Raw genomic sequence first — 26,604 nt, 5'->3', positions numbered from 1 at the left:
GTAATTGGCGTGGTTTACGGCCCACCCCGAGACATTCACTCCTTAGGGTGGAGTGACACTGTTGGCGGGGCGCGATTTTGCTTAGTCAGACATTTGTGTGCATAGCAAGTGTGGCTGCAAGTTAACGGCCTCCGTGGTCCAGTAGTTGAGCGTTGTCCTCACGATCCGGAGTTCCCGGGTTCGAATCCAGGTGGGGACAAATCACAAAAATCACTTTGTGATCCCTCAGCCTATAACCAAACTTGGTTAGGACATTACAGGCTGATCACCTGATTGTCCAAAAGTAAGATGATCCGTGCTTCGGAAGGCACGTTAAGCCGTTGGTCCCGGTTACTACTTACTGATGTAAGTTAGTAGTCGTTATATGAGCCATGTCAGGGGCCTATGACGGCTCAGTAATAACCCTGACACCAGGATTGATGGGGTTGGTAATCCACCTCACAACCCACACGATAGAAGAAGAAGATCGTCTGTCTTGTGGGAGCTATGTCTGTCAATAAGGGCATTCGCACTCGTTTTTGTACGAATTCGATCGGTGTGTACACCTAAGAATACAGGAGCCGTAATTTTTTATTGTACGTGTCCGATTCGCATGCGAAAGTATATACCCATTTCATGTAGCACATCACAAGTTGTCATTTGCAAGATGAGACAGGTATAAGTTTCGTACGCGAGTTGAAAGCGAGCGATTAAAAAACAAGGCGCTGTGTCTATGACGACTAACTCGCACGAAAACGTCTAACCTGCGACCGACCGGTTTTTGTTTTTAAATAGGCTCGCGTTTGACCACAATCTCTTACCTAGCAAATGCCTATTCACTCTAGTTTTGAAGACTCCCAAATTATAACGAGTTGGAAAAACAGATGAAGGCAGACAGTTCCAGTCCTTTGCTGTTCGCATCAAAGAGGAAGAGGCAAAAAGTTTAGTGCGGATTGGTGGTATATCTATAACATAAGAATGAAATGCCTGCCGAAGTCTAGTTGTTCGTAGATGGAACGGAGTGGGTGGAAATAACTATGGTCTAAAGTTTCCCCGCTGTGACTGGCACCACACCCTCCCATCACCCAATGCGCTCTTCGCGAGCTGATGAAATATTAATACGCGCCTATCTTCGCCAATTTGTCCTCGTTGGGCCCCACTGCCAGCGGAACATTTCTTCTGATATTACAAAAAAAATATCCACCATTTTTCGTATAAGGATTGTTTATGGATTCCCGACGTAATCGTAGAGAATGATTTCTTTTTATAAAGGCTCAAGGCTCGAACTGTTTCAACACAAACGAGTTTTGATCTCGAAGACATAAGACCACATGTTGCGTTTTAGAATATATGTTTTCTTGGGGCAGCCCAGTTGAAAGAACGCTTGGCTTATTGTGAGGGCGTAAATTAATGGTTTTTGAATTCGTTTTCGAATTCATGTTTGAATCAAATTCAAATTCAAAAATATCTTTATTCAGTAGGTAACATAGTCACACTTTCAATCGTCATTTTTTACGTAACGAACGTCTCGTCCGCCTAAAATACTGCAGCTTCTCACAACCTGTATAGCCGGATCATAATGTGATTATCACGTGCTCAGCACTGAAGGAAAACATCGTGAGAAAATCCACATTCCCGAGAAATGCCTTTCGGAGGTATGCGACCTAAGCTGCCCACACACACATACCGCCCAACCTTAAGGGGTTGGAAGGTCAGACAGGCAGTCGCTTCTGTATTATACGAACCGGAGAGAACCGGATCTTCAGGTTAGGTAAGCGGCCCCGTGAAAACGCTAGAAGATAATATTTTCTTGAGTATTTTTTTTTTGTATGTTTGTCCCAATACATCCATCGTTTACGTTATCTATACTAGAGGTGTACCATTTTCACAGGTTTCGGTAACCTAACCTGAATATTTGACAGGGGAGTCTTATTCTTTTCGCAATGAAAATGGTACAGTTTGCAGTTGGTCAGCATTTTAAATTTGGTCTCCATTTTTCGTTATTTAAATTATAACATGCAAATAATAATAGTAAAATAAAATTCAAAATTTGAATATAGTACATCAATTATGACGTAATAATACTCACTTCAGATCCGTCAAATGACAAACTTGGATCGGAGTTGTGTGAACAATTTCATTCAAAATTATAATCCTGATTCCAGTACACACCATCTAAGTTTAAATTTATACCTGTCATTTTCTTATCCGCCGAAAAGGAAAGGGAAGGGAAATCGACAGACATAAAATTTATGGAAAGCACGTCAATTTTAAGCAGAAATTTTAAAAACCCTTTCACAATTTTATATTGGCCAATAACCCGACAGAATTAAGTTGACAGCACAAGTCAATCGGATTGCATATGAGCGAGGTAGCTATTTTATTCGCCGGAGTTACCTACTCATTCATTTTAAAATTAACAGTTGTCAATCACCCGTCTCTTTCCATTTCGGCGGATAAGAAAATGATAGGGTTAACTTAATATAAAATTAGGTGTTTTAGGCAGGAATCGGGGCCAATGTTTGACTACAATTACATTTACATAAAACTAATATTGCAATAGTGTGTGAGTACTAAAAAAATCTAAAAAATGACTCGAAAGAAAAGTGTTTAAAAACAGTGATGTTAACGAATAAACTTTAAAAAATAAAATAAAAATGACTGGGACCAAGTGAACGTAGTGAAAACGTGCAGTGAAGGTGCGCGAGTGTCCGGAGCATGATCGCACGCGATGCACGGCGGCGCGTGCGCATGGCTGGGCACGCCGTGCGCGCGCAAGAACGGCGCGGTCTGCACGTGTCGCGTGCACACGGCACTGCTGCAGGTCAGTTGCGGGCGCGCGGGGGTTAGAGGGGGAGGGGAGGTGAGGTAAATGGTGTACGAACAGAGCGCATAAGGGTTTATGTAACCCCCTACACACACACCCCGGACACTTCATACAAAACACTTCGTTTTACACAGACACTACACTTTGACTTCATCGTACACGCACATCTGTGTGTGTGTGTGTGTGTTTGACGTCTGACGCCCATACGATTGAAGTGAGAGGTGAAATATATTTTTTTAAGATGTAAATAAGTGTTGTATTAAAGAGACGAACATAGATTCTTAATTAAAATGCTTAAATCAGTCAAAAAAAGTGATTAAGAATTTATTTTCAATCTGACTTCTCAAGAACTATCTTACTTGAATGGTGTAATCTCATTTGCTTCTAAATCCAATCTTCAGCACTTTCATTTTAATAAGCTCTCTCCAACTTTCTTGCTGCATTTTTAAATTGGCTTTGTCCGCGTCTTTGATACCAATCCATACTCCATCGAAGCAATTCACCTAAAAAAGCAATATTGCTATTTGACGTTTGTTTGCATTGCACACTTACTTCTATATGCGCATTAGGACCCCGACACCGGACCCGCTGGCGTGGTCGACGACTTCCCTTAATCAGCGCTTATCGCTATCAACCTACTAGGGTCGATTAATTCTTTCAAATATTTTTTCCTCTCAGACGACGCCCTGAAGCGAGGTTCGCGCCCAACTGGGTACCCTCAGGCCTGTTGTCTTAAACGATGTACCAGGTGAGAGCCTTCAGCGCTCCCCATTTGTCCGGCCAAGTAGTTAATGCCACCTGCGGCAAATCTACAATAAGTCACGTCAAAAAAAAACAACTATAGGCGCAAATGTCAAATTGCAATATTGCCTTTTTCGATGAATTTCTTTAATGTACCCTTCTTAGCTCACCAGATAGATGGAAAGACGTTTAATCAAAATAAAAGCACTTGTATAGGTATCCTTAGTTATCTGATATGTTTATTATATCTGATATGTGGATTTGAGGTAGAAGGTAGATGGAGGAATTGTGAAAGATTGCGGATAGCAGACAGAGATCGGGAATGTCACAAGTTGAAGGGACAATAGTTAAGATACGTAGAAAGTGTACAGGGTGTTAGTGACATCGTAACGAAAACATTCATGGATGATTCACATACACATGAGTATGCTGCCTTATTGCTTTAAAGCAATATTTTCCTGGCAACTTTAGGGTAGTTAGGTTAGGTATATATGTATATTTGTATGTATGTTATATATTTATTTGCATGTATTCATTGGTAAGTTGTACTTATAGTTTGTACCCGCAATCTTTGGTTGTCTAGAAGAAATCGCTTTAAGCGATAAGGCCGCCATTTGCCATGTACTTAGTTAAGTCTTTTTGTTATTATTTATTTTTATATTGGTGCAATAAAGTGTATTTGTATTGTATTGTAGTATAGAATGTTTTTTATTCGCCAAAAACAAACGAAGGAACGGACGTTTTGATCATCCGCTGGATATTATCTAAGAGAACAAAAGAATAATGGTGAATAGAAACGTGTCTGTTTGAAGATCAAATTAGCGAGCCACAGACGGGCACAAACAGTCACAGCACCCAATTTCCGGCCACACAAAAAATGCTACGTGATGTTTCATTTCGAAGGCACGTGACGAAGGACGTAATATACGATTCCGACGACCCGATTACTCTAGCCATAGAGGCGGCCAATCAGCTCGCGACACCAAACATTTCAAGACCCCGATGCAGACCCCACCGGCGTGGTCGACGATTTCCCTCAATCAGCGCTTATCGCTATCGACCCACTAGGGTCGATTAATTCTTTCAAATATGTTTCCTCACAGACGACGCCCTGAGCCGAGATTCGCGCCCAACTGGGCACCCTCAGGCCTGTTGTCTTAAACGTTGTACCGGGTGAGAGCCTTCAGCGCTCCCCATTTGTCCGGCCAAGTAGTTAATGCCATCTGCGGCAAATCTACAATAAGTCACGTCAAAAAAAAGGCTGGCACGTGAGGTTTGTATTATACTGAGGGAAAATATGCACAGCAGAATAGTTGTCATATAATTGACGTGGCTGTCTTCTAGTGAGATGTAGCTCAGGCTATCCCGGAACAGATTACAGGCGGAGCCATGTTAGTGGCAAGAACAATAAAACTCGTCAGTTGGGCCAAAACTGGTAAAAGATGAAAAAGTTGCCAAATTTTTTTGCGCCAAATGTCCAAAACTCGTCAATAATAAAAAGTGGCAAAAACGGGCAAGTTTTGTGATATTTTAAATTATGATTTGATTATATAAATATTATCAACCCCTAATTTGCCTTTTTATTACCTGTAGTAATGTAAGTAGAAAAAAGGTACGTTTTGAGAAAGGTGCATTTTGAGAAAGGTGCATTTTGAGAAAGGTGCATTTTGAGAAAGTTACGTTTTGAGAATGGTACATTTTGAGAAAGGTACGTTTTGAGTATGGGGTGCGTTTTGCGAAAGGTACATTATGCGACTGAACGGTTTGAAGCAAAACTCGTCAAAGACAAAATCGATATTCCAATCGGAATCACAGACGATTAGAATCGAATCCAGACTTAAAATAAATATTCTCTTCAAATGTTTGCCTGCAGAAATCGAGCTGATCACTTCCAAATGTTCTATCTCTCATTACACGCAACTTTCAATTTGAAACCTGTAATGAAACGCAAACAGTTCTCAGTCAAATTATATTTCTTCATTCGTTTCATCAACTTAAGTGTTCAGGGTTCGAGATTCGGGATTACCATTGAATTTTGTTACCGGCACAATTTTTTCAACCTGTCTTAAAGAATCATTTTACGAGTAGAAAGACGTTATTTTTTGTTTTTGTTGGTTTGTATACTCTTTATTTGTTTTTCTTTTGTTATTTATGATCTACATGGGAGGTAGGCATGTTGTGCCTTTCTGTATCTGTTGTCCATATTTCTGTATATTGGGTCCATTGTGCTCAATAAAGTATTATATCTATCTATATTTTAAAGCACATGGTTTCTTCCGAATCGTACGCGCAGTCATAATTTTCAGATCTGTATGCAATTATTATCACAGCTATGGTCGATATTTGATTGTTAAAATAAAACTGAAAATTCTGAATTATTGCGCTGACAGCGACTCCCCTAACGGCGATTATCGCCACGGCGAGTCTCTTTACGGCGAGTGGCTTGACGTCGCGCGATTTTTTTTTTTTGTATAGTACAGTCATGCAGTAAAAACTGTTTGTGACAGTATATACGATGCGGCAGAATGCAGTGCGTTTTCACTTAAGATTTACCTTAAAACCTTTAAATGAGCCTTCTTGGTGGATGTAATAAATCAATATAATTAAAGAAACATGCATTATTTTAAGGGAGATCGGCTTCCGTGGTCCAGTGGTTGCAGGTCCCGGGTTCGAATCGCGATGTGGACATATCACAAAAATCACTTTGTGACCCGTGCTTCGGAGGATTTTAAATAAAAAAAAAATTAAAAAAAAAGAAGATCGGTGCGGTTTGGTTGCTCAGTTCATCTTGCGATAGGTGTATGTACCTCTGACTATCCCAACTGGGATATTATGTTATAATATATAATATAATAAGAAAACGGCCTCCATGGTTCAGTGGCTTGAGCGTTGGGCTCATGATCCGGAGGTCCCGGGTTCAAATCCCGGTGGGGACATTATCACAAAAATGCTGATCATATGATAGTCCGAAAGTAATATGATATGTGCTTCGGGAGGCACGTTAAACCGTTGGTCCCGGTTACTACTTACTGGTGTAAGAAAGTAGTCGTTACATGAGTCATGTCAGGGCCTTTGGCGGCTCAATAGTAACCCTGACACCAGGGTTGATGAGGTTGGTAATCCATCTCACAACTTACACGATAGAAGAAGGGATTCAAACAACCAGAACGTTATTGGTGCGAAAAGGATTGTTTAGCATTTTTTGTTCCGCTATCGTTTGATAACGTTTATGCCCTTTTCCACCCTGGATTTAACATTTACAACTGGCATTTTTTAAATTGTCACATCGTAACACGACGTTCGCGCATCGAGTGCGATATATCAAACAAAAAATAAAAAAAACCGTGTACGGAAAAATTTAGCTCTAAAAAGTATGATACAATTGAAACACGAAAATCATTCGCCTCCATTTCAATCCAGTTGGTAGGTATTAGGTATTTAGATAATATATAGTGATGTTCAGCTCAAAACCCCGATACCGACCCAGCCGGTGTACTCGTCGATTTCTCTCAGTCAGGCCCTCAGCCCTCCCCTTTTGTCCGGCCAAATAGTTAATGCAATTTGCGCCAAATCTACAACAAACAACGGCAAAAAAATATCATGTATAAACTCTTAGGACAGATTGGCATCCAAACACTCGTTGGGAAGGGTCTGTTCCGTGTTCTTATTATTCAAATTCAAAAATATTTATTCCGTAGATAACATAGTTGGGCTATTATTTTATTTTGGGTCCCATAACCTGTCTCTCACGTTCAAACACGATTTTTATTAAAGCAAACAATTATTTTTTAAATAATTACACTATTGGTACATTTCTGATGTTATACTCGTGCTTTTATGTTCCACGTTTTTATCAAAATTATTTGAATTTAACCAAAAACACGGTAACTAAGTTGTACTTTTGAGTAACGCAGTTGTTTCCCTACAAAATTCCACTGTCCCTCTCATATATTTACTCCATATAAACATACATTACTTAAAAACTCTTCAAGACGCTATTAAAATGTAATATTTGCGGTAATAACACGTAATTTAATCTTTACTTTAACAATAATAAATATTATTTTCCTTTATCAGTTTTTAATTATTCCAAAATATTTATTGTGTCCCCGCGGCAAACCGAAAAATTACGAACACTATGTTACCATACGAAACTGAGTCTTAAAATTAGAATTTTGTATGCATTTGCGCCAAAAGTCGTATAACATATAATCAAATATTATTGGGGCGCGGGGGGAGTGCGTGGCTTTGAAATTCGCCGAGTCAGTCGCGAGGACGCCGGCGGGATAGGTGCGTGTATTAATTGGGAGACCGCTGAGTGACCGCTGTGATAGGTGAGTTTTTTGAATATTGAATAATCTTTTACGTTATATCTTAAAAAAAAGGAGCAAATATTTATTGTACACGATCTGTTTTATAAAATGAATTACCATATGAGTGCTATTTTAGAATACACGTGGTTTCTACAACTGAGTTACCGATGCACTGCGTTACTGCGAAATGTAACGCAGTTGTAGCAATCGTAACGCAGTGGAAATACTCAAAGTTTTTGCTCAATATTTACAAATTTAATGGTTTTAATAATTTAATTTATAATTATTTCGTTACAGAGTGTCGAGTTTATCGTCCACAAGTCCCTAGTCAACAACGTGTTGACCATCGGTAGTGTTTCGAGCAGGGTAGCGTGCCTGATACTCAGAATATCATCTCGATATTCGCTGACTGTCATCCAGGCATACGCTCCGACCTCGGGACACCACGATGACGAAGTGGAGACTATGTATGAGGAGATTTCTAAAGCCATGCATAGCCATAAAAGCCACTACACGATTGTGATAGGGGACTTTAATGCACAGTTGGGGAAGCGTTGCGGTAACGAGCTGAGAGTGGGGCAATTTGGATTTGGGGTCCGGAACACCAGAGGCCGGATGCTGGCGGACTTTATGGAGAAGGATAACCTCTATATGATGAACTCCTTCTTCAGAAAGCCCGCACCCGCAAATGGATCTGGATAAGTCCCAGTGGAAATTATAAAAACGAGATCGATTTTATTATGTCGACAAAAAAGCACATATTCAATGATGTCTCTGTGATCAATGCCGTTAAGACGGGAAGTGATCACCGCATGGTAAGAGGAACATTGAATATCAATATCAAGCTGGAAAGATCGCGAGTGATAAAATCCACGCTCCGACCGGCGCCAGCCCAGATCCAAAAACCCGAGCGCTTTCAGCTAGAGCTTCAAAACCGCTTCGAGTACCTTGATAACTGCGCAGAAGTGGACGATATAAACGACCTGATGGTGGATGCTGTCCGTACGGTAGGTTCTAAACACTTTAGAACCCGCCGTACCAAAACGCAGAAACTCTCGCACACACACTCGAACTCATGGATAAGAGACACGAAATGAGGCTGCAGGACTCAGCGGATGTCTTACATTATAGACAACTTAATAGACAGATCTCGAAGTCTTTGACGAGCGACCTTCGCCAATTTAATACTACACGTATTAAAGTGGCTATAGAGCGGAACAAGGGCTCCAAGGTGTTCGCAAAAGATCTGTCTATTGGGCAAAGTCAACTAACGAGACTGAAAACTGAGGACGGCAGAGTCATTTCGTCGACTCCCGAAATCCTGAGGGAGATTGAGATTGGAGTACCTGACGCACCTTCGATTTGCCGATGATATAGTCCTAATGGCTGAGACCCTGGAAGACCAGAACACCATGCTCGAGCATCTCAGTAGTAACGCATCCCAACGAGTGGGTCTTAGCACGAACATTTGTGTCCAACGACCATGTCGCACCCACTCCAGTTCAGGTTGGGAACGTTACACTCGAAGTTGTAGACCAGTACATTTACCTAGGACAAATAATCCAGTTAGGTAAGTCCAACTTCGAGAAAGAGATCTCTCGTCGGATCCAACACGGATGGGCAGCGTTCGGGAAGCTGCGAATATCTTCTCGTTCAAAACACCTCAGTGTCTCAAGAGGAAAGTCTTTGACCAGTGCGTGTTGCCAGTGATGACCTACGGCAGTGAGACGTGGCTGCTTACTATGGATCCCGTGAGGAGGCTCGGTGTCGCTCAGCGGGCAATGGAGAGAGCTATGCTCGGTATTTCCCTGCTCGATCAAATCAGAAATGAGGAGATCTTCAGGAGAACTAAAGTCACCGACATAGCTCGGCGAATTGCAAAGCTGAAGTGGCAGTGGGCAGGACACATAGCGAGGAGAACCGATGGCCGCTGGGGCGGAAAGGTTCTAGAATGGCGACCACGTGTCGGACGACGCTCAGTATAGGCCCGCTACAAAGTAGACCAACGATTTGGTGAAGGTCGCGGGAAGCCGCTGGATGCGGGCAGCGCAGGACCGATCGTCGTGGAGATCCTTGGGGGAGGCCTATGCCCAGCAGTGGGCGTCGTAAGGCTGATGACGATGATGACATACATACATACATAAACTCATGCCTATTTCCCACCGGGGTAAGCAGAGACTATAGAATTCCATTTGCTGAAAACGTATTGAATGAATTTGATGGCCCATTAAATATATTTGAAAAATAAGACTGAAGAGAGACTCAGACAGAAACTAATGTATGTTTAATACTGTTTTTTTGAGAAGTTTTGATTTTATTTTATTCTAAGAGAGTTTTGTTTAATTTGTTATGGTTTCAATTTAATTGTATTCTGTTTTTAATTGTTTTCAGTAAGTTAAACACCATAGATGCGGAAAGTTTACCATTATGTTACTTACTAAACTACTGCGTTACTTTTTTGTCCCCCATTTTTATGGAGACATTTTCAGAATTATAGCTAAAACTACCTAAGTATGTTTTAAAATTTTTGACTTTTTTTGATTATTTTTAATATATAAATGGCCCCCATAAATAAAATGCTTGAACTGCTATTGTTTTCTATTTTATTAAAAAAGTTTATCTCATAAAATCAAAATTAGGTAACGAAGTGGTAAACCTAACCATAAAAAGATGTATTAGACTGAAATGTTTGGTTATTTAATAATATAAGTTCAAAAATCTTTTATCTTAATTTAAAAAAAAAGGTTTGAATTAAATGTGAACGTTCCCAATAATAAAACTACATAATGTAACAAAGTAACACAGTTGTTGTTTTTCTGCACCCTCCCTAGTATAAATATAAAAATAAGTGAAAAATAATTGGTAAACATCGCTGCAAAGTCCTGTAAAATGTGATTTAAATATTATTATTGTTATAATAGTAAGAAATATTAACAAACAATAGCATAAATAAAAAAAAATTTTTTTGGCGAATAAGTTAACCATGGGACCCAGAATAAAATAATAGCCCAGTTACACTTTGAATTGTCTCTTCCGTCTAAAACTACTGCAGCTTCTAACAACCTGCATAGCCAGGGAAAAGCTGCAAGAAAAATCTCGGTACAGGGCCCTAGACCGCCTTTGAAAAAAAATAATAAGATAGTGATATACAATTTATTTAGTAAAGAGCTTGGTGGCGCAGCGGTAAACGCGCTCGATCTGCGATTGTTGAAGTTAAGCAACTTCCGCAAAGGCCGGTCATAGGATGGGTGACCATAAAAAAAAAAAGTTTTCACCTCGAGCTCCTCCGTGCTTCGGAAGGCACGTTAAGCCGTTGGTCCCGGCTGCATTAGCAGTCGTTAATAACCATCAATCCGCACTGGGCCCGCGTGATGGTTTAAGGCCCGATCTCCCTATTCATCCATAGGGAAGGCCCGTACCCCAGCAGTGGGGACGTTAATGGGCTGATGATGGATACAATGTAGTAATTTGGCTTCCTAATATAATTCCCATTATTAATTGAGAGGAAGGGGTAGACCTAGGAGAACATTTATGAAACAAATAAAAGAAAAGGTGCAGGTCGTGTCGTATCAGGAGGTGAAGGATTTGGCGGGAAGAAGAGAGAAATGCCGATCACTCCACCGACAAGAGCGCAGCTCTTAAATAAAGACAGAGAATATAAATCCCAGATCTTCTAATAATCACTAACCTTATAATAATTATGTAAGTAAAGTATGTTATGTATGGTCTGTAAACATGACAATACAAATACACAAACATTTTAGTCTCCCATTTTACTGTATTATCTTCCTCATAGGCAGTTCCCGTTTATCAAACGAATAAAACGTCTATACGTAGCGAATGATGGTACAATATACCTCCCGGGGTGACAGAGAGGGGTAAAGTATGTCATACCGTGCCCCCCGCCGGCTCTCGTATTGACAACTGGCTGTAACGATACAATTTATATTGTATTTGTATCGTTGGCGGTATTGTAGGTATTCGTATTCGATTGTGATCGCCGATCGCCTTTTGTTTTGGTTCGGGATAGTCGAAAGTTTTCGAAAGGGAATGGCTAATATTTCCTGGTCAACATGTTTGATATGTTTTAGTTTCCAACTAGTCAAATCAGTTACTTTTTACTAAAAGTCAAAAGTCAAAAGTGATCTTAACCATTTAAGTTTATTAAGTGTTGTTTTATTCTTTTTAAGATTTATTTCTCTGTTGTTTCTTTATTTTATGTAGATTGTCGTCCTTTGTAGCGTTAATAAAGTAGCATGTTGTGTTTGCCTATAATTGGACGAACACTAGTCCAGTATTTGTAAATAGGTTAAGTTACATGTAAAAGTGTTTTTGTCTGTTGGCAAACCTAATAAAATAAATAAATAAATAAACACGAAATTGCTATGGAATTTGTGTGAAAAAGCAGCCTGTGACGAAAATGTCACACTTATTATTACATTTTTCTTTATTAAAATTCATAAATAAGTTAAATAGATATAAAAGAAAAGACTTTTTGTCACCTTTAGATCTGTCTTTATTTAATAATCAGAATATCATAATTTATCTTTGATCTAGGAAACTAACCAATTGATGATTAAGTTCGTTTTGGTCAAGCCCCATAACGGGCTTGCACCAGAGTTATAAATTTATCTTAAGAGAGAACTTTAACAGAGAGCTCGGGGAGGTGTGGGTACTTAGTTCGGCATGCGATGGATTTCAGGTTAAAGAAATCTTTATTCTCGAAATTTATTTATTTATTATTATTTATTTATTAACACACAAATTACATAGATATTACAGGCAGTCCCAATTCGACTATGTAATGCAATTATAACATTAGTACATTTCACTTCATGAGAACTTATAAACTAACTTAATGTAAACAAATTATAACTGTGAGCCTACATGAGTTGTGATAGGCTAATTGACACTCAGTGAAACGAGATAAAAAAAACGCCAATAAGAAAATTTTTGTATGGAACTTGTATGAATTTAGAGTAATTAGTGTAAAATACATAGTCCAAAATTACAACTTATTTCGTAAATAACTCAAAAGAAAAATGGGATTTGCCTCTGACTATCCCAGTTGGGATATAGTTGTGAGCTTATGTTATGTTGAATATATATAACACGCCTATTTCCCAATAGGGTAGGCAGAGTGTTGACAACCCAACAAAGGAGATCATCGGCTCTCCATACTTTGGCCGGCCCAAATTTGAAAGTGCCGGCCAGAGAAAAAAAATGTGTCGAACCTTTCGAGTAGATTGCTCTGATCATTTTTTACTATGACATCAAACGTGTATGACCTTTAGTTTGGCTTTAATTGGATTTTAAAAATCACGATTTTTCATACATTTTGTAAAAAAAAATATTATGTCCGTTTGGAAAAAGGGGATACAGGCGTATTACAAAGGACCGTTAGAACATTTATTAGTATGGCGACAAACTTCTATGACCATTATTTTGACGTTTATTGGACTTTCCGTTTTGGTTAATATGTTAAAATGCCGGCAATCGAAAAGAATACGTCGAATCTCTCTAATAGTTGCTTCTCAATATTTTTTAATATGACACCAAACTTCTATGACCATTATTTTGACTTTTATTGGAATTTACGTTTTAGTTCAAATGTGAAAAGTGCCGACCAGCAACAATACCATGTAGAGAGTATCGAGTAGATGCCTATTAACATTTTTTTCTATAGCACCAAACGTGTACGATCATTAGTTTGGCTTTTATTTTATTTTGAAAATCTTGATTTCTTATTTATTTTGTTTAAAAATAAAGTGCTTTGAGCAAAAATTACGATACGGCGGATTACAAAGGACCTTTAATACAACTTTGAACATTTAATAATCTGGCGCAAAACATTTTTGACCATTATTTTGACTTTGGCTTTTATTGGACTTTTTAAAATCTTTATTTTTTTATACATTTTAACAATGACAACAAGCAGAGCTTTCCCAATGACTAGTTATTAGTCAGATAAATACTTTGTGTTTTTGTTTTGTGTGTTGATAGGTGAACTTCTATATTAATACCATCTGATTTTAGATATGACGTTGGCTGTAGTTTTTGCATTCCACTCAACGTTACGGCCTAAGTTTAGGTTGAATTATTATGACCGTAGATGGTTACCACCCTCCAAAGATAAGCTTGCCATCTAGTGACGAAACTCGTATTTTGGCAGGACGTCTGAAGTAGCTGTAAGGGAAGACAGGAGTCGGGCAGTTGTACTTTGCATGTATGCCGATCACAATGTCCTGGTGCTACTCGGCCGATAACGTAGTACCTCTATCACCCCACTGTATTTTCCTTGTATACACACTTTTCTTAAAAAAGTAGCTTCTAAAGCGTAAACTCAAACCTATTTTTAATTTATAAAAATGTGTCAAAAAGACGACTATATTACGCCTTTAGCAAGATAGTTCCATTATCACCAGATAAAACTTTTTTCGCCAAAGTGTAGGTATCTATGAAAACACCAGATTTTTGAAAAATCGAATCAATTTTAAAATAGTGGTCATAGACGTTTAATTCCATAGTAATAAACATTTTGACGATCCTTTACATAACGTGCCTGTTATATTATATTTTTTTACAAAATGAATCAAAAATCAAGTTTTTTTTTAATCTAACAAAAGCCAAACTAATGGTCATACACATTTTTGTCATAGTGAATAATGTTTACAGGTATCTTCTCGATAGCTTTGACATGTGTTTTTGCTGACCGGCACTTTTCACACAGAAACTATAACGTAAAGTGCAACAAAAGTCAAAATAATGGTCATAGACGTTTGGTGCCATAATAATAAATGGTCAAACGGATAAGTTATAACGGATTATACCAATATTGTTTCTTGACCAGCACTTCACATTTTCACCAAAAATGTATGAAAATTCATGTTTTTTTAATTCGAATAAAACCGAAAATATTGACCCTACAGCTTTGGTGCCATAGTAATAAATGCTCAGACGGATAAGTTCTAAGGATATATACCATTATTGTTACTTGGCCGGCACTTTACATTTTGACCAAAAATGTATGAAAAATACAGTTTTTTGAATTCGAATAAAACCGAAGATATTGATCCTACAGCTTTGGTGCCATAGTAATAAATGCTCAAGTGAATAATATCTAACGGAATATAGCAAAATTATTTTTTGGCCGGCACTTTGACTTCTGGGCCGAAATCCGATGATCTCCTTTACTTTTTTTGTTATATTTTAATATGGCAATATTTATCTCTCTCTGCTACCAACTATTATAAAGACGAAATTGTGCTCCTCCATTTAATTTATAATAAATTAATAATTATCAGTAACCAGTGCGTGTCACTGAAGTAGTGCATTAGTGGACCCACAACAGTGCTACAATCCAATATAATATACAAGTTCGGTGCACCTAGTACCGTACAGTGTGGAATTAATTTGCTTCGGTCCTGACACATGCTGAATGTAATTGGGTACTTAACAGTTTTCGGAAAAGTATTTTATAAAAAACAAACGCTTATTTTATACGTCTCAAAATATTTTATTTTCTCGAAAAAGCATTATAAAATATAATAGAAAAAAAAACATGTTATTCTAAAATTATTTTAATTTTCGCGCGAAAACGTTGGTCACATGACATTTTGCCCGGTGACGTCACATTTCAACAAACAAAGAAACTGTCAAACAGTATAACTTGAAACCTGACAGATAGATTTTGTTTATTTCGTGAAATGTAACGTCACGCGCTCAATCATGGCCGCCCGTGATTCGGGTCTTGTAATACACAGATAAAACATCGCTTTCTTATTTCATAAAAATAAAATATTTTAAAAATTATCTTAATAAATAAAACTATTGGATAATTATCAATAAATGATAAACTACCATATCCGAACCGTATGTAGAAATTATTTCATTGTGAAGTCCATTTATGGACTTGACAATAAAATCATACATAAAATAACCTCATTCAAAATACAAATGATTTGCAAAAACATGTCTAGATACATAATACGACCCTGACTTACATATATCTATCTCTTTTTGTCTTCAGGAATTCGCGACCCTCACGAAGGAGTTGAACCAGGCGCGAGAGCAGCTGTTGGAGAGAGAAGAGGAGATCTCCGAGCTCAAGGCGGAAAGAAACAACACCAGGGTAAGATTATATTTTTATATTTCGTTTCGTATGGTCGACGTCTAAATAAATATATAGGTAGTACCCCGAATCTTTAATAAGCAACCTATTTTAAGGAAAATACCCAAACTGCCAAAACAAACAATTAAATCAAAATTAGTAAAAGCACTCCTTGAATTTAAAATGTCATCGTAAAGTGTGATACATATGTTGTAACCAAGAGATAAATGGTATTTATGTACTTAATATAATCAAACATTGCTAGAGCGTACTCGCCAACAAACTAGTGTTGGCGTTCTCACCAATTCATAAAATTATTATAATAACAATAATACGTATTCACTATTTAAACGTAAAACAACGAAGATTAAAAAAAAAAAAAAGAAAAGAAGAATCGAATGGTAATCGAGAATGAGCGACAACATTCTGACATTCACTCGAACATTCATATGAGCGGCGGCTGTCAAGCTCGTGGGGAGAACACAAGATATTTTTGTACTTATTAGGGTTTTCATAATAAAAGTGTGCTTATACAAACCGTTGTTTGATATCGAGGATTTTCTACATTCAGAAGTGGTAAGAACATCGGAGAAAAGCTACAGGTATGTACTTAGAAGTAGTTACATTTCATTTTGCCTAATCCGGAACGGAACAAGTTCCTGTTCAACATAATTACTCCTATACGGTGAGGTAGTTATACAAATTATATCGGTAAAAATAAATAAATAAATAAATATAAAGCAATTGTGTTGGTTGTTGATGATTTAATATTTCAATTGGCTCGTATTTACTATACTCGTATTAAGTACCCACTTTTTGGTGTAGACATTTTTTTTTATTTTATTTTTTTTTCTTTTCTAAGGTTCTGTAATAGAATGATTAATACTTGTGTATAAATATAACTCTATAGCGAAATGTAAACTTCGACTTCTTCGGTAATATGAACATTTTTTTTCTATTTATGATTGCTGTTATTAATCGAAGATAACTACTATCGTCTGAAAATTATTATTAGGCGCCAACTACCTAATTATTTACTTATTCATCGTTCATGTGTCTCGCCTTCTATCACTTGACACTTAAATATAACTAACGAGTTTCACCGACTAAGTTACTAATTTATATACTTGTTTTTCTGTTTGTCTCTTCCTAACTAACTTATCACACGATTGTATAGCCTCCAACCTACTAGCCACTTACAAGTGATAGTCATACAACTACTACAAGATAGAAAATGTCTGAGCGATCTCACTATACACCGCCGACTCCAAGACATGAGACGCCTTGTACCAGTGGCCGATCTCGAAGTATTACCCGTACTTCAAAACGTCACAATCGGCGCCGTTCCACAAGTGTCGATAAGATACCTAAGAAGTATCGTAAACAACGTTACACTTACCGTAGTCGCAATCGCCGTAGACGCTCAGTGGATACTTCGGATAGTGAAATGTCCAATTCTAGAACAAAACACCGCCGACGAAGTAATAGTCGTAAGGGTATGCGCCGATATGGACCACGCCACCGGTCTTCTACTTCCTCCTCCTCCTCAAGTAATTCGAGATCCTCTATGAGTAGTTCGTCGAGCAACGAGAACGTATCCACCGACAATTCATATGCTAAACGTGAATCGCGTAAACGACATAGAACTATAGAAAAGAAAAGTAAGAAACGAAGGAACCGATCAAAAACAACGATGAAACGAGCACGGTCGCATACGCATAGCCCTGAATCTTTTCAATACTTCAAGAAGTTTATGAAGTTAATCGACGGAAAAGCTAAAGCTGTTCCATTTGAAGGCGCTCAAAACGTCATTCCAGAATTTGATCCTGATGCAAACGCACAGACAGCTACAGACTGGATTAAGAAAATAAATGACACAGCAGCAGTTTACGGATGGAACGAAAAGCAGATAATTTATTATGCCATTCCAAAATTGTCTGGCTATGCCAAAAAATGGTACCAAGGTCAGAGTACTGTAAATCTCACCTGGAAACAGTGGCAAAGGAAAATTCTGAAAACCTTTCCAGATGATAGAAACTACGCAGATAGACTTTATGAGATGTTAGAACGAAAAAGCAGAAGAGAAGAGTCTCTGGAAGAATATTATCACGATAAAGCAAGATTAGTCAAAATGTGCGGCATTCAGGGTAGAAATGCAGTTGATTGCATTATTAACGGTATTTTTGACTATAATATAAAATTAAACGCTCAAGGATCGAATTTGAAAAGACCGTCACAACTGCTTACTTACTTGAGAAGGATGTCTAAGAAGACAGGCAACAGCTTTTTAACAAGGAGGACTAATCAGGGACCTAGGATACAAGGCGACAATAATAAGGATGATATTCGTAGTCGTACTAATTCAACATCTAAACCACCGTTTGATGTAGCGCGTATGAATAAATTACACAAGAATACAAAATGCTTTAATTGTTCCGAGATAGGACATTCTGTGCATACCTGCCCTAAACCTATAAAAAGGTGTGGAAAGTGCTTCCGTTTGGGACACGAAAGTTCGGACTGCTTAAGAACCGATGTTCAAGTACAATCGCGTACTACAGAAGTCAAGACCAATCTAGGTAATCCCGATACCAAAAAGGTGTTACAGATTACAAAGGATGGAGAAGATAACGGCAAGTATTTTAAGCCTATTATACTAAATGGTGTAGCATTTACTGGTTATGTTGATTTTGGTAGTCAGTGCACTCTTATTAAACAAACTGTAGCCGAACGGTGCAACCTCGTTTTGGACAAAATTGGGCTCCCGTTAATCAAAGGATTTGGATTAGGTAGTGTAGTACCTGTCGGTAGGACTACGGTTACAATCGAAGTTGATGCCGTAAAAGCTGATGTAGTAAGTTATGTAGTATCAGACGACTTAATCAACACAGACGTTTTAATTGGTCAAACTTTGACGGAATTACCTTGTGTGACAGTTTATAAAACTAGTAAACAGTTAACTCTATATTGTGATGACACAAATATTGAAAGAATGGCAGTCGTAGTATCGTCTGCTAACACATTTGAGGGTCTGAAAGCGATTTCAGTACATGTTGATAGCAAAAATTTCTCTGGGTTCCTATTTATACCTGGAAATATTTGTCTAAAACCAGGAAAGGAGTATTGTTTACTCCAAGGCATTTATCAGTTTACAAAAGGAGTAGGAAATATCTTAGTAGTTAATATCTCAGCAAAACCTCTTACTATTGAGAAAGGTAAACTATTATCACGTGCAGTATCACTTCCAGAGATAGACAATAATCTTAAATCTAAATATGAGTTTGACGTTAATACTATTTCATTTGATAAAATTTCGGAATCTAATCTAAAATACCAACAAAAGTCTCCCATTACCCTAGATATGCTAAATATAGGTCCTAAAACTTCTAATCTAGACAAAGACAGACTATTAGATCTTGTGAACAAATACAGAAATGTATTCGCTTTCGATATGTCAGAACTTGGATTAACCAATATTGCTGAAATGACTATACGCCTCAATGACGAAACACCTGTTACGTATAGACCGTATAGACTCCCCTACAGCGAACGAGCCGTTGTAAGACAGATGATAGGTGAATTGACTACTAACGGCATTATACGAGAGTCTACATCACCTTACGCGAGTCCAATAGTGCTAGTTAGAAAGAAGACTGGTGAGTATCGGCTCTGCATTGACTATAGGGCTCTTAACAGAAAAACTGTTAAGGATAGTTTCCCGATGCCAGTTATAGATGATCAGCTTGATCGTTTAAGCGGAAATTCTTTATTTACAAGTCTGGACCTGGCGTCGGGCTATTATCAAATCCCTGTCGCAGAGTCGTCACGCCATCTCACTGCTTTCGTAACGCCCGATGGGCACTACGAGTACACAAGAATGCCCTTTGGTCTCGTTAATGCCCCTGCCGTGTTTCAAAATATGATAAATAAGGCACTAGGAAGTAAACGATTCGAACTGGCCGTCCCCTACTTAGATGACCTTCTTAGTACCGCAAAGTCATTTTTAGAAGCATTTGAGAAACTTGAAGAAATTCTAAAACTACTTCAGGATGCCGGGTTAACATTAAATTTAAAGAAATGTTCATTTTTCCAATCTCAAATCGAATATCTTGGTTACGAAATATCCGAGTCGGGACTGAAACCTGGCAGTAAGAAAACACAGGCGGTAGCGGAATTCCCAACCCCAGTCAACGTACATCAAGTGCGCCAATTTATAGGATTGGCCAGTTTCTTCCGTCGATTTGTATACAATTTTGCGACTCTGGCTAGGCCTTTAACTAAACTAACGAAAACGGATACTCCGTGGCAATGGACTGAGGAACAAGATGCAGCCTTCAGAGAAATTAAGTCCAAATTAGTATGTAGGCCAATACTTGCTTTGTATAACCCAGAATACGAAACGGAAGTGCATTGCGATGCGAGCAAGGTAGGTGTAGGGGGAGTTCTCTTACAAAGGCCGGATAATAACTGCGCATTTCATCCCGTTGCGTACTTTAGTCGACAGACGACTCGTGAAGAAGCCATGTGGCACTCTTACGAATTAGAGACTATGGCGGTTGTACTGTCACTGAAGAAGTTTCGGGTATACTTAATAGGGATACAGTTCAAGGTTGTTACCGACTGTAGCGCTCTACGTGCTACACTTACAAAGCGGGATTTATTGCCGAAAGTAGCTAGATGGTGGCTGATACTCCAGGAGTTCGATTACTCAGTCCAATACAGACCTGGCCACAATATGCAGCACGTAGATGCGTTAAGTCGTAACCCTGTTTCACTGATAGATGACGTAGAAGAACTGGAAGTTTTACAAATTACAACTAACGATTGGCTTCATACGGTTCAGATGACGGATTCGAAGTTGAAGTTCATCAAATCAGTATTGAATACGGAAGAAAATGACTATAAGGACATCAAGAACAATTATGTAATACGTGATGACAAACTTTATAGACGCGTTGGACGTGGATTCAAGTGGGTAGTTCCAAGTGGTGCTCGTTGGCGGATTTGCCAACTTAACCACGACGAGGCAGGACATTTCGGACTGGACAAGACCCTTGAGAAGATACGTGCAGATTATTGGTTTCCGAAAATGAAACGCTTTATAAAAAAGTATGTGGGATCATGCATAAACTGCGCTTATAATAAGGAGTTACCTGGTAAAAGAACGGGATACCTACATCCTATCCCAAAGACTGCTGAGATTTTTCATACTATGCATATAGACCATCTTGGACCCTTTATAAAAAGTAAACGGGGAAATACTTACATATTAGCTGTGATAGATGGCTTCAGTAAATTCATATTTATTAAAACTGTAAAAAACACTAAATCTAAGTCAACAATTAAAGTCCTTGAGGAAATATTTACAAATTTTGGTTGTCCTAAAGTGCTGATTTCTGATCAAGGCACTAGCTTTACATCAGGTGAGTTTAAGAATTACGTTCAGTCAATTAGTGTAAAACACATTCTAAACGCTGTAGCGACACCCCGCGCTAATGGGCAAATTGAGCGCTACAACCGAACAATCTTGAACTCACTTGCAGCAATGAATTATGGCAGCGACGAGAAAGAATGGGACATTAATGTACCCAAGTTACAATGGAGTTTTAACAATACAATAAATAAGGGTACTGGAAAATCACCAGCAGAAGTCGTATTTGGGAAAAGAACTAGTGGTCAGTCGGAAAATATAATAAAAGGCGCTTTGACAGAAAATAACAACAATGGAAACGATAGGAATGAAATTAGAGAGACCGTAGAAAATAACATTAATAAAAAGCAGAAAGAAATGAAAGAAAGATTTGATAGTACGCGAGCTCCTACAAAATTGTTCAAAAAAGGCGATCTAATTATGATTCCAAATCATAATCCTGAAAAGGGAAAAAGTAAGAAGTTGGCTCATAAATTTCGTGGTCCATTCAAAATTACATCGGTTATCGGCAATGATAGGTATGAGGTTTCCAGTATTGAAGGTCACTCGTCTAAAAAGTACAAAAACATCTATCCTGCTGACCAGTTGAAGCCCTGGATCAGCTTCCATTTATCTCCTCCAGCAAGTGATGACAATGTTAGTGGCTATAGTAATGATGATGAGGCTGATGATAGTGATTAGTAACACACTTCCTTTACATCCTATCCTTAACACTTTCAGCTTAGGTGAAGGCGAAGAGATCAATGATGTTGATTTCTGCAAAGAGGAAAATAGAAAATTAAAAATTAATATATGAATATACCAATCAAAGAAGGATAATGATACACGACCGTGTCCCGAGGGTGGCAAACGGTATCTAACGTATCTCTACTTCGTCTGGCCGTGTCCCGAGGGTGGCAAACGGTATCTAACGAATTTGCATTTAGTCTGGCCGTGTCCCGAAGGTGGCAAACGGTAGCTAACGAATCTTCACTTCGTCTGGCCGTGTCCCGAGGGTGGCAAACGGTAACTAACGGATGTCCACTTCGTCTGGCCGTGTCCCGAGGGTGGCGAACGGTAGACAACGAATCTTCACTTCGTCTGGCCGTGTCCCGAGGGTGGCAAACGGTAACTAACGGATGTCCACTTCGTCTGGCCGTGTCCCGAGGGTGGCAAACGGTAGCTGACGAATCTCCACTCGTTTAACACGAAACATTCGTGTGAAAAACGGCAGCCCAAACGGATGGTACGAGCTATAGTGATGTGTTGTGATTGATACTTTCATAAACTGCGTTAGTTATCTGAAAATGGATAACTAAGTTATGAACATAAAATAGTATAAAGACATAAAATAGTATTGATATAAACTGCTCTTGTTAGTTTCGTTGTTTAGATTTTTTGTTAGTAACTTAAAAGTCTCAATCATTGCGAATTGTTTTGTAAGTCAAATAGGAATTTCGAATAGGACACTTTACTTTCGTAGTTTATTTACGATTTACATGTTACTTTTCTCTATAAGATTTTAACATTGTAATTATACCTACTTAGTTACTTATCAAATCATTGTGAATTATATTTTTTATTGTATTCTGTTAATTACCAGGTTTAGTTTATAGTAATTGTCGTAGCAGTATTTATTATTATTATTATATATGTATAATTATTTACCTTTAGTATGAGGTCATACTCTATGATTTAGAATGGCCGAGTGGTTGTCAGGAATAGGGACATTCCTATAGCAGAATGGCCGTCTGTTGGCGTTCTCACCAATTCATAAAATTATTATAATAACAATAATACGTATTCACTATTTAAACGTAAAACAACGAAGATTAAAAAAAAAAAAAAAGAAAAGAAGAATCGAATGGTAATCGAGAATGAGCGACAACATTCTGACATTCACTCGAACATTCATATGAGCGGCGGCTGTCAAGCTCGTGGGGAGAACACAAGATATTTTTGTACTTATTAGGGTTTTCATAATAAAAGTGTGCTTATACAAACCGTTGTTTGATATCGAGGATTTTCTACACTAGTGTCAGTTTGACGAGAGAATGTTATGTGCAAAAATTTATAATTTATGGTTCAAATAAGTTAAATTAAAAAAAACTATTCAATAGTTAATTATCATCCCTGATCACTTTATACACAATATACTATTACGGTAATTGTTTTTACCTTGCCGTTTGAGCCGTCGTAGCCCAGTTGGTAGAACGCTTGCCTCTCACTTTGAGGACGCAGGTTCGAATATAATAAACCAATGATTGTCGAATTTGCTTTAGAATTCATGTTTTGATCATAAATGATTATCACGTGTTCAAGGTGAAGGAAAACATCGTGAGGAAACCCACATTCTTCAGAAATGCATTTTCGGGGGTATGTGACCTAACCTGCATTGGGCTGGTTTTCCCTTCGCGAGTTAGAAGGTCAGACAGGCTGTAAAAAACCGGTCAAATCTTCAGGTTAGATAAGCGGACCCTGTGAAAATCGGGATAATGCTAGGGAGATGATGATGGTAATTGTTACAAAACAAGAGAAGTGACAAAATACTCTAAGCTTACCCCGGTGGGAAATAGGCGTAAGTTTATGTATGTTTATGTATTATATTAAATCGGATGAAAGCTCGGTGGCGCAGCTCGGCCTGCGATTGTTGAAGTTAAGCAACTTTCGCAATGGCCGGTCATAGGATGGGTGACCACAAAAAAAAAGTTTTCATCTCGAGCTCCTCCGTGCTTCGGAAGCCACGTTAAGCCGTTGGTCCCGGCTGCATTAGCAGTCGTTAATAACCACCAATCCGCACTGGGCCCGCGTGATGGTTTAAGGCCCGATCTCCCTATCCATCCATAGGGAAGGCCCGTGCCCCAGCAGTGGGGACGTTAATGGGCTGATGATGATGGGTGAAAGCTGCATAACTCATATGCCAATGCAGAAATACTAATCACGGCTACACGTCTAATACATGTGGGATATAGATATAACACAGGATATATTTCACTCCTTTTATTTTACACACACCTTATATTTAAAACAAAGACTCGTCTTTCTTACTTTTTAAAACTGCCTTACCTCCCATTCATTAACCATCCTCCTTTCATACCATAAACAATCAAATTCCCATTCATTATCCTTCCATAGCATTCTCACTTTCCTACATACATATAAAAACAAATACGCCTTACGCATTTACGTCGCTTAGACTCGTAAATGTCCTCTCTATGTGAATTACGTACCCCCTATTCGTCTATAAAAAACATACTTAAAGTTTTTAGGGTAAAAGCTTCGCGAGTTTAGAGAACTACAAATTAAAATAAAATATATATTGACGGAAATATTGGGTACCAAATGTTGATGCATCTATAAACGGTAAGTATTTTTGAATATAATAGAGACCCCAAAAATAATCCAAAAAATAAACCTGTATACATACATACATAAACTCACGCCCGTAATCCCTAATGGGGTGGGCAGAGCCACAAGTACTCAAAGACAACTTGCAGCCACTGTTGATACGAAGTCCTAAGATGAATTATGATGAACCTTATGGTGATAAGGGATCAGCCTATCGCCCATAACATTAGCCCGTCATTTAGAGGACACAATCCCTCTGTCGGACCTGAATACCTGAAACCTGTATACTTAGTCGTAAATTCGAACTTAAACAGAATTGGGTTCCCGATATTAGCTTCGAGTATTCCATATAATAAATGTAAGACGACAGAACCACAGAGTTCGCATTACGCAGAAGAATAGCAGGTGACACCGAAATATGCACAAAACGGGCGTATTATTACGAAGCAACAATCGTATGAAAAAAATTCCACACCATACATTGCTTTTCAGTATCCCGCAGCCACAACTAGCGCTTGTGTTACTACGCAATGAACGGCGGGCTCAACAAAATATTATTACTTATCTTCTTCTATCGTGTGGGTTGTGAGGTGGATTACCAACCCCATCATCCTTGGTATCAGGGTTACGATTGAGCCGCCAAAGGCCCCTGACATGGCTCACGTAACGACTACTAACTTACATCAGTAAGTAGTAACCGGGACCAACGGCTTAACGTGCCTCCCCGAAGCACATATCATATTACTTTCGGACTATCATATGATCAGCATTTTTGTGATAATGTCCCCACCGGGATTTGAACCCGGGACCTCCGGATCATGAGCCCAACGCTCAAGCCACTGAACCATGGAGGCCGTTTTCTTATTATATTATATATTATAACATAATATCCCAGTTGGGATAGTCAGAGGTACATACACCTATCGCAAGATGAACTGAGCAACCAAACCGCACCGATCTTCTTTTTTTTTAATTTTTTATTTATTTATTTACTTTATTATATAATATTATGAAGTATTTAAAAATTACTAGTGACTAGTCATGTTATATGCGGTTTCCTCTTACGTGAATAGAGGTGAGTTCCTGAATAATTCAGAGGTCGGCAAGACCTCCAAACCCGGTTGTTTCCGAGACCCAGTAGCGCATCCAGGGGTAGGCAAGAGGTCTCAAGATCCCCCAGAAATGTATCTAAGTCCACCTTTGACGTCTTCTTATTTTATTTTAAGTTATACCTATATTTTTATTCACCAGAAATCATAAACAATCCTTCCAAAATTTTACGTTTCGGAATTAGTTTTAATTTTATTTGAAGTAGTTACAAAAATACACGTCCAACAATAAGAGATAGACCGATGAATATAACATGATTTTTTTTTTTTTTGTTTTGGTTTTCCCCGAAGGGTAAGGCAAAGGGAACTATGCCCATACAGCCATGTCTTACGTATTTTTTTTTTCTTGATGATTAATGAAATGATGAAAGGTGATGAATGATGATGATGAAACCTAAGCCCCCACCCTCGGAGTAGACTCCTACTCCGAACCCCAAACGAATTAACTCAAAAGTCCGCATAAACTTTTGAGTTATGAAGCGGCTTCCCGGCACGAAGCGAAAATAGGCAGATACACTTTGTTTATTGAATACTCCAATATAATAACACTCGCGAATGTCTTCTGACTAACTTAATGCGATCATTAACCACAAAACACCACTTCGTATTAATTATTTAGATTACTCAATGAAGAAAGCAACTGTCCCGTTCCCGTTTCCCGCCGAAAAGCCGAATATAACATGAATTAAAAAGTAAAGAATTTTTTTAATAATCTTTTTTTTTAAAAGGTATTTTTATGTTGCAATTGTCAACAATCTATGTTTATC

The 26,604-nt window shown here is 38.3% G+C and overlaps 1 protein-coding gene and 2 non-coding genes across 7 annotated transcripts in view; 2 read left to right on the top strand and 1 right to left on the bottom strand.

The window, feature by feature from the left end:
• LOC126371446 (liprin-alpha-1) overlaps positions 1 to 26,604 on the top strand; it is a 237,211-nt gene that overhangs the window by 160,848 nt on the left and 49,759 nt on the right. For 4 of the 5 annotated variants that reach the window (XM_050016742.1, XM_050016741.1, XM_050016740.1 and 1 more), the window contains one exon: positions 15,890 to 15,991. In XM_050016742.1, the coding sequence (XP_049872699.1) occupies positions 15,890 to 15,991 (102 nt within the window). Of the gene's footprint in view, positions 1 to 2,472; positions 2,804 to 15,889; positions 15,992 to 26,604 lie in introns of all 5 variants that reach the window. The other variant, XM_050016743.1, reaches the window with a different exon arrangement.
• On the top strand, positions 6,411 to 6,483 carry Trnam-cau (transfer RNA methionine (anticodon CAU)). The gene has a single exon. It is a non-coding gene; the product is annotated as a tRNA-Met (tRNA).
• On the bottom strand, positions 25,510 to 25,582 carry Trnam-cau (transfer RNA methionine (anticodon CAU)). Its single transcript has one exon. It is a non-coding gene; the product is annotated as a tRNA-Met (tRNA).

Source organism: Pectinophora gossypiella, chromosome 12, assembly GCF_024362695.1.
Source record: "Pectinophora gossypiella chromosome 12, ilPecGoss1.1, whole genome shotgun sequence".
Lineage (NCBI taxonomy): Eukaryota > Metazoa > Arthropoda > Insecta > Lepidoptera > Gelechiidae > Pectinophora > Pectinophora gossypiella.
The sequence above is the reverse complement of the archived record's forward strand: the minus strand, read 5'-3'. Positions and strand labels throughout refer to the sequence as shown.